At 65.5% G+C, this 7,655-nt stretch overlaps 1 protein-coding gene across 1 annotated transcript; it reads left to right on the plus strand.

Annotated features, from left to right (window-relative positions):
* Window positions 1-2,717: 2,717 nt before the first annotated feature.
* Window positions 2,718-7,311, plus strand: LOC139001524 (tumor necrosis factor receptor superfamily member 14-like). The gene is given in 9 exon segments (XM_070403046.1): window positions 2,718-2,786; window positions 3,482-3,590; window positions 3,994-4,119; window positions 4,895-5,050; window positions 5,142-5,232; window positions 6,048-6,217; window positions 6,924-6,970; window positions 7,157-7,268; window positions 7,271-7,311. Coding segments are annotated over 9 exon segments (921 nt in total).
* Window positions 7,312-7,655: the final 344 nt, after the last annotated feature.

A 7,655-nucleotide genomic window follows, 5' to 3' on the forward strand; every position in this document is an offset into this window, starting at 1 on the left:
CGTATAAACCCCGGGCCCGGTCACCTCCACATGGGGGTGAGTCACCGTTATGCCATATGACGAATCTCGGAACCGCAGGTCGGGGCCCACTCGGACTCCGTAACCGAAGTCGTGGAGCCACACAAAGGAGAGGAGAGGGCAGGCCCCCTCCCTCCACACTCACACACTTTCACCAGACAGTCACTCAGAGTTTAAAAAAAACAGTCCACCCAATTCCTGACTAATTAACCTGACGAAGTCCTATGACTTCTGGGGAGGTGATCAGGCTCCCCCTTCTACTCGCTTGGAGTGCGCCTGGGGCCCCTACATCACCGATTCTGTCGACAGGTCCAGAGGTGTCCTCCTCTTTCTCCAGATGCCGGCCGGGTCCTGGGCTGAGGTCCGGGAGCACCTGGAGTTTCCCCCGGTTTAATTCTGCTAAAAGCAGCAGAGCATGCCTTCCGGAGGCCTGTCCTGGGCCCCCGGGCCCCAAACCCCGTCCACTCACCGGAGGCAAGAGCCAAAAAACACGGTTAGCTTCTTGGTCAGGGAACCACATGCTGCAGAAGACCCCAGAAAAACCAAGCGACGCTTTGAAGAAGTGGAGAGACACAGTTTTAATTACACCGGCGGACTCCGGGAGATAATTTCCAAATCAGAGTCCTGAACCATGCAGGGGCCCTCATTTTATATCTCTCTGTGGTCTTTGTCCTGCAAATATGGATTATGCTTCCGGTCCTTTTCGTGGGGTTTGCAAGAGGCCCTCAGGTGTTGGGGGTCTCCAGGCCATATCTCACGGCCTGGCCTGGCACCAGCGATAACAGCCCTCCCTCCGGGCAGTGCACCGTGCCCAGGTTTACGGCCTCTGTAACAGATTCTGCAAGACCAGTTCCTGGGAAGGAGGTAATGACTTCATTACAGGTTAGGTTGCTGGCAGGGATTCCAACTGCTAGCCCCCCAAATATCAGGATTACATCTGAATTAGCCCTTTTTAGCCTTCTCACCCCCTCCACCCCCTCCAGACCTACCCCACTGACAAGGAGCGGGGACCCTCGTCCCCTCGGGGTCCGGCTCTGGTCCAGGCGCTGGGGCTGATGGTAAGTCGGCTGCCCAACCTCGCACCCTCTGACCCGGGAGGAGGCCCTGTGCCGGCGGAGGGGGTTGGGCAGGTGGCCTTGGACGTGAATGCGTGGAACCTTATGGGGCTCTTCGGGCTCAGGCACAGGGAGTGGGCAGAGGGGAGCTGGGCTGCGAGCCCCGCCCGTGGACATCAGGACCCGTCCCCACGCCCGTCCCCGGCCCAGCAGCCCTTGTCCGAGGAGCCTGCTGGTGGCCATGGAGGACGGAGCTGGGAGCCAGAGTGCGGTCAGCGGGGCCCAGTGTCCCTGGGACGTCGGTGCTTCGAGGCCTTCCCAGCGCCCAGGACAGGGGATCGCATCACAGGCCTCTGAGGGCGGGCGGTCGTGGGGGCAACTCGGGCGATTTGGCACCAACATGAGCGACAGCCAGAACCCCCGGCATCAAGTGAGACCCATGAGGCCGCCGGGACTCACATGAACAAGGAGGGCGCCTCCTCCAGGGCAGAGAGGGAACTGCATGGCCCCGGGCCTCCCACCCCCACGGCTCAGGCGGGGTCACCAGTGGGGGAGACTCACCAGAAACAGGACCTGAGCTGCTCTCAGCGCAAACTGTTCCCCCAACAAAATGCTTTTTAGGTGACGCCTCAGTGTGTGCGACTCATTCTCAGATCACAGTCTCTCCTCGAACCGCACACATGGCTGCAGAATTGATCAGCACAGAATGTATAGCTTTTCCTGCACAGCCACTGAGATGGTCCCCAAGCCTCTGCAGTGAGAGGAGACCTTGGGGTGAAATGCTCAGAGCTGCCGCGAGGGCTCTTCAGGATCTGGGAAGGGGCTGCGCGTAAAGGAATAACACCGGGCGGGAAGATAAATCTGGGGGGCGTTTGGGGAGCCAGGCGGGGACTCAGCTCTCGGGACTAAGCTCCCGGACCTGGGACCCAGGGCTTTTTATTCACTGGAAACACATTGGCCTTCAGGACAGCAGACATACACGTCAAAGGTAGGGCTTGGCCCTAACCGGTTTGGCTCAGTGGATAGAGCATCGGCCTGCGGACTCAAGGGTCCCGGGTTCGATTCTGGTCAAGGGCACGTACCTTGGTTGCGGGCACATCCCCAGTGGGGGGTGTGCAGGAGGCAGCTGATCTGTTTGTCTCTATCCCTCTCCCTTCCTCTCTGTAAAAAATCAATAAAATATATATATATAAAAAAAGGTTTGGTCAACAGTGAAAGGTTAGGGGAATGGCCTCCGGTGTCCCACCAGCAGGAAATTATATGTAAGTTTCCAGTTCTGCTGAATACAGAGGCGCTTCTCAAGATCTCGCTTTTGTTGACTCAGAGCGAAGTCAGGCACCTGTGTCTTCAGAGTGAGATTCCAGCCCCAACCGCAGGCAGATTGAGGCCTCCTGTGTGAGGATTGGGCTTGCCCGGGTCCGCCCTCCTATTAGAGGATTGGCTGGCTGGCCGTTTGGAGTGAGGGCGAGGGGAGGGGCACTGTGTGGGGTTAGTATGAAAGCAAGGGATGCGGTTTGGCTTCACTATGTGGTTGGGAGCAGCCTCCCAGCTGAAGTCTGAATGAGCCCGACTGTCCCGCCGTCCATCTGTCCTGCCGGCTGGAGTCCCGAGGCCGCGGTCAGGAAATAGGGTCCTGGGGTGGACATGCAGCCTCTGCCCGGCTGGGGGCCACCCCCCGGCAGCCCGACGCCCGCGGCTGACGTCATGAGGCTGGTGAGTCGGGGTCGGTGTCCCCAGCAGCCCAGCGCCTGTGGGGGAGCCGGCCCTGCCCACAGCCCTGGCCGCTGGGACTGGGCCCAGGCAGGAGACCACCCCCTCCCAGGACTCTCCTCTGTGGACCCCTGTCCCCCCCCCCCCCCGCCCCCATTCAGGGCGGAATCCTCCCCCACCGCCCAGCCCCGTCTGGGGGAGGAACTGGGTGTCTGTGCCCCGGAGGGAGGCTTCCTGTGCGTTTCCATCAGCTCCAGAGCCCTCAGCTCCTAAGCCCGTGGTTACTACTCAGAAGCAGCGCTGACTGACAGGCCTCCCGTCCCCCTCCCTCTCACCTTCATCTTCCTATCCCCCTCCCCCACCTCCCCCTCCATCTCTCCATCCCTGTGACCCTGTCCGGCAGAGAGCCCTCGCTTCCCTGCCCTGACCTGGCAGCTTCCAGGGCTCCGGGTCCAGCACGGGGAGCAGCGAGGCTGAGTTTGTGGGGTCAGAGCAGCCCTGGCCTTCCCAGGGGCGGGGCCCACTCTCCTGAGCCCAGGGGGTCAGAGGTCACACACAGGGTGGTCCCAAACCCAGGCTCTTAGGATCCTCATAGACAATCCTGTCCTGGGCCCCCTGCAGGGCAGGGCCCATTTCCCAGAGGGTGAGACTGAGGCCCAGGCAGCTGCTCTGCTCCAACGCCCCCCCATCTCCCTTAGGCCCTGAGCCTCCTCCTTCTGACAGCCCCGCCCTGCGCACTGGGGAAGCCCTCGTGCAAAGAGGAGGAGTTCCCGACGGGGGCCATGTGCTGCCCCAAGTGCTGGCCAGGTGGGTGCAGCTCTGCAGGGCCCCTGGGGGGTGCAGGGGGCGGGGCTGTGCTGGGGGCAGGCATCCCCCCTCCCCTGGCCTGGAGCCCCTCTGCTCCCAGCACCCCTTCATGGGAGGCCTGAAGGCCCTGGGCACAGAGGGCACCCCCAGCTTCCCCCCCAGACCCTCAGCTCACTGCTCAGGGCGGGGCTGGGTGTGGGCAGCCCATTTCAGGCCAGGAGAGGGGGGCTCAGAGCCAGGCCTCTGTGTCCCAGGAGGCCCAAACTTCCAGAAAGTTCTCACTTCCTGCCAAGCTGGCTCACTGGCCTGGGGAACAGCCCAGGTGGGGTGACCCCTGGGGGGTGTCACACCTGCCCGGGCTCCGGGGCCGTCCAACCCTGAGTGTGTGCCCGCTTGGCTGCAGGCTCCCGGGTGCAGGAGGCCTGCGGGGAGCTCAGGAGCACAGTGTGTGAGGCCTGCACCCAGGGGACCTACACTCCCCACCTCAACGCTCTGCCCGAGTGTCTGCCCTGCCGCGTCTGTGACCCAGGTGAGACCGGGAGCCCAACCCCGGCGGTGCCGAGCCCCGAGCCCCCCATCCCGGCCACACTGACTGCAGGCCCTCAGGCTGCCTGGGGCCGGGCCTCCGTCACCCAGGGGGCTCCCTGCCCACGACCCTTCAAGGAGCCTCATCCCATGGCCACACCTGCCTCTCCCTATAGAGGGCCCGCGCCTCAGCCCCAGCACCTGTCACCCGCGCTTCCAGGCTCAGCCACCCGATGCCCTGCAGGCACCCCCGCCTGTGGCACAGCCCGTGGGCCCCCGGGGCCAGGCCTCCTCCACCTGCAGTGCCGGCTCCCAGGACCCCACACCCTCCCCAGGGTCCACCTCCAGCCGAGCACTGGCCCCTGGGTCTCCTCCCTGCCCAGGGCAGGAGGTTAGGCTGGGACCCCCAGGAGGAAGGCCGGGACCAAGGTGGAGGCCACAATGCTTTGGGGTTCAGGCTGGGAGGTCTCAGCCACCCCAAGAGGCCTGGCCTTCTGTGGAGAAGACCCTGCCACCGCCCCTGCTGCTGCCGCCCCATCCCTCAGACCCCGCTTGGGACTGGCCTCTGTGTCCGGCAGCTCCCGGCCTCTGTTCCGGCTGAGCCTGGGCTGTGGCCGGCAGGATCCAGGGGGAGCAGAGGGGGCTGCACTCCTGTCCCCGTGCCCTCCCCAGGCCTGCGGGCGCTGCCCAGCCCTCAGCCTGGTGTCCTCCTGGGACCGGGCGCTCCCCCAGCCCTGGCAGGCCTTGCTGCTGCTCTGAGCTCCTTCTCTGGGTCCCAGGCCTGGGCCAGGTGACCAGACGGAACTGCACCACCCGGACCAACACCGTGTGCGGCTGCGGGCAGGGCCACTTCTGTGAGCGACAGGACGGGGACTCCTGCGTCCAGTGCAGGCGCCACAGTGTCTGCCGCCCGGGCCAGAGGGTGCGGGAGACAGGTGAGCGCGGCTCCCCCTGAGGACACGGGTCCCGGACCCCGGCCTGAGGGGGACCCCGAGGAGCCCTCTGCCCGACACTGTCGTTTCTCAGGCACCGAGTGGCAGGACACGCTGTGTGAAGACTGCCAGCCGGGCACCTTCTCTGCGGGGGGCACCCAGGCAGCCTGCACGCCCTGGACCAGGTAGGTGACCCGGGTCCCAGGAGGCGCTGCCAGTGTCCGCCTGGGAGATAAGGGCCCCCCAGTGGGGAGACGGTGGCACCCCGGTCGCCCCGCTGACCCTGTGGCTCCCACACCGCTGTCACCTCAGCCCAGGGCCCGGTTAGAACATCCCAGATGCGGGCTCAGGGCGCTGCGGCCAGAGACCCACCCTGTGTTCCGGGGTGTCCCCAGGTGTCAGGGCTGAGGGGTCCTGCCATTCGGAGTCAGGGGTGCACACACAAGGCTCCAGAGTGAGGAGTCCACTCCCCCGGAAACAGGAACCCCAGTGCCCCCCCCCGCCACAGACACCCACCATGTCCTAGCTGATACCTGGCTGCTTAGTTTATGGTGTGTCTCCACAGGGAGGGTCACGGTCCTGTGTCTCTCTCTTCCCTCCCTCTTGTCTTCCCGCCCAGTTCTGTCCCTCAGTCTGCCTCTCCCCCTCTACTATCCCCTACCCCCCAGTCTGTCCCTCCGTCTGGGGCACTGGCTTTCTCAGTCCATTCCTGACACCAGCTCTGTCCTCACCCCTGGCATCTCCTTCGCTGTCCCTCTCTTGTGTCCAGTGTCCCTGTCCTCCAGTTGTCCTGCCCCTTCCTCCCCTCCCTCTGTCTCCCCGTGGCTATGGGACAGGGAGAGTCAGACCTGAGTTCCCCCCTGAGCCCCGCTCCCCGGGCCCACCCCTGGCAGCAGCCTCCCCCTCTGTGCACCAGGCTGCGCAGGGGACCCTGGGAGTCGGGGTGAGCGCCAGGCACCGAGGTGCCCCTGCCAGTTGCCCACGGGCCCTCCTCCCCCAGGTGCAGTGGCCCACTTTTCTGGGAAGCGACGCCTGGGACCAGCAGCTCAGACGTGACATGCTCCCCCTGGGGCCCCGTCATCATCATCATCATCATCAGCGTCATCCTCGTCATCGCTGTCATTTCTGTGCCCCTTGTGCTCATGTCCATCAGGGACAGAAGGTCACGTGGTGAGTAGGAGCTCCTGGTCCCGTCAGGGCTCAGGTCCCAGCAATCCCATCCCAGACACCGCTCTGGCTCTGTCCCGCAAATAGAGAGGTGGCCTGGGGTCCCCGGGGCGGGACTTCCTGTCTGAGGAGCCGGGTGCCTCCCCCCGCTCTTCCCCATCCCCCCCCCCCCCCCCCCCCCACCGCCTATGCACAGGCAGCACCAGGGCCCGAGCTCCCACCTGCCCTCAGTGGACGCAGGAGCACAGGGAGCCCGAGAGCATCGGGGGCCCCGTCATGCCTCCCTCCCCTGTCCCTGCTCAGGGCGCTCTGCATGTCCCAGCCAGAAAGGGGACTCTGAGCAGAGAGAGGCTCAGGGCTGTGGGCGAGGCTGCGCCCTGTCCTCACCCTGAGATTCCTGGCCCAGGGCCCGGCTCTGAGCAGCTGGCAGGTCCCTCCTCCCGGCTCCTGGCAGCCGCTCCCCTGTGGGGGCTCAGCCCTCCCTGTGAACGGTCCACGGGGCTGAGGTGGGGCCGGGTTGGCAGCAGGGGAGGTGGCAGGGCCCGGGTCCTTCCCCGTCTCCCGGCCCCGGGGACAGGCCGACCAGGAGCCCGTGCTTGGGTCTTGCTGCCTCTGAGCGGGTCGGTCTCTGGGAGGTTCCCCGTGAGCAGCAGGCCCCCTGGTCCCCGGCCGGGCGGCCCCTTCCTGACGGGGCGTCTCTGTGTTGCAGGAGGACTTGCCTTTCCTCAGGTATTGCTGCCTGTCCCCACCCTGGAGGTGAGGCTGCTGGCTGGGGGGAGGGGTTGGGGGTGGGGAAGGACAGGTCCCTGCGGGGCTGAGTCCTCCGTGGACGCTGTGCTGAGTTGGGGAGGGAGGCCCCGCTCCTGCCCTTTGGGGTGGCTGACCCTGAGCATCGGGCCAGGCGGGAGCGTCCCTGGTCTTCATGCCGAGTGTCCCTCGCAGGGGACAGGAAAGCGGTCAGAAAGGAACAGGCGTCGGGACCTGCAGGCCTCCCGGTTCCAGCCAGACGTCACCACGGAGCCCGTGGAGGAGACAGCATCCCTGTTCCCTCAGAGTGACCGCCAGCTGACACATGGCTGCGGGATGCAGGCGCCTGATACATCCCCGGGAGGCTGCCGGCAGCGGCCAGTCCCCCAAGGACCAGCTACGGGGTCAGGGCAGCCGCGGGACCCCCTCCTGGAGGCCAGCCCGCACCTGGCTGAGGAGGACACCATATGCTGTGCTGGGGGCTTGGGACCACCCTCGTCTCCCCACCGGGCTCCTGAGGTGCCGACCTCCCCCACCTGACCCAGAGTGTGAGGCCCTGGCCCAGGGCGCTCCTGCCCCCACCCGCCGCCTGGGCCCTGAGCTCAGCTGCAGGACAGGCCTCAGCCTCCTCCTGGGCTGGGACTGGGACGGTGGTCATGTCTGCGCATCACATGACTCACAGTCTGGGAAGCGA

This window comes from Myotis yumanensis, unplaced genomic scaffold (assembly GCF_028538775.1).
Source record: "Myotis yumanensis isolate MYYU_CA2020_CCGP unplaced genomic scaffold, mMyoYum1.0.hap1 SCAF_2, whole genome shotgun sequence".
In the NCBI taxonomy this organism is placed as follows: Eukaryota; Metazoa; Chordata; class Mammalia; order Chiroptera; family Vespertilionidae; genus Myotis; species Myotis yumanensis.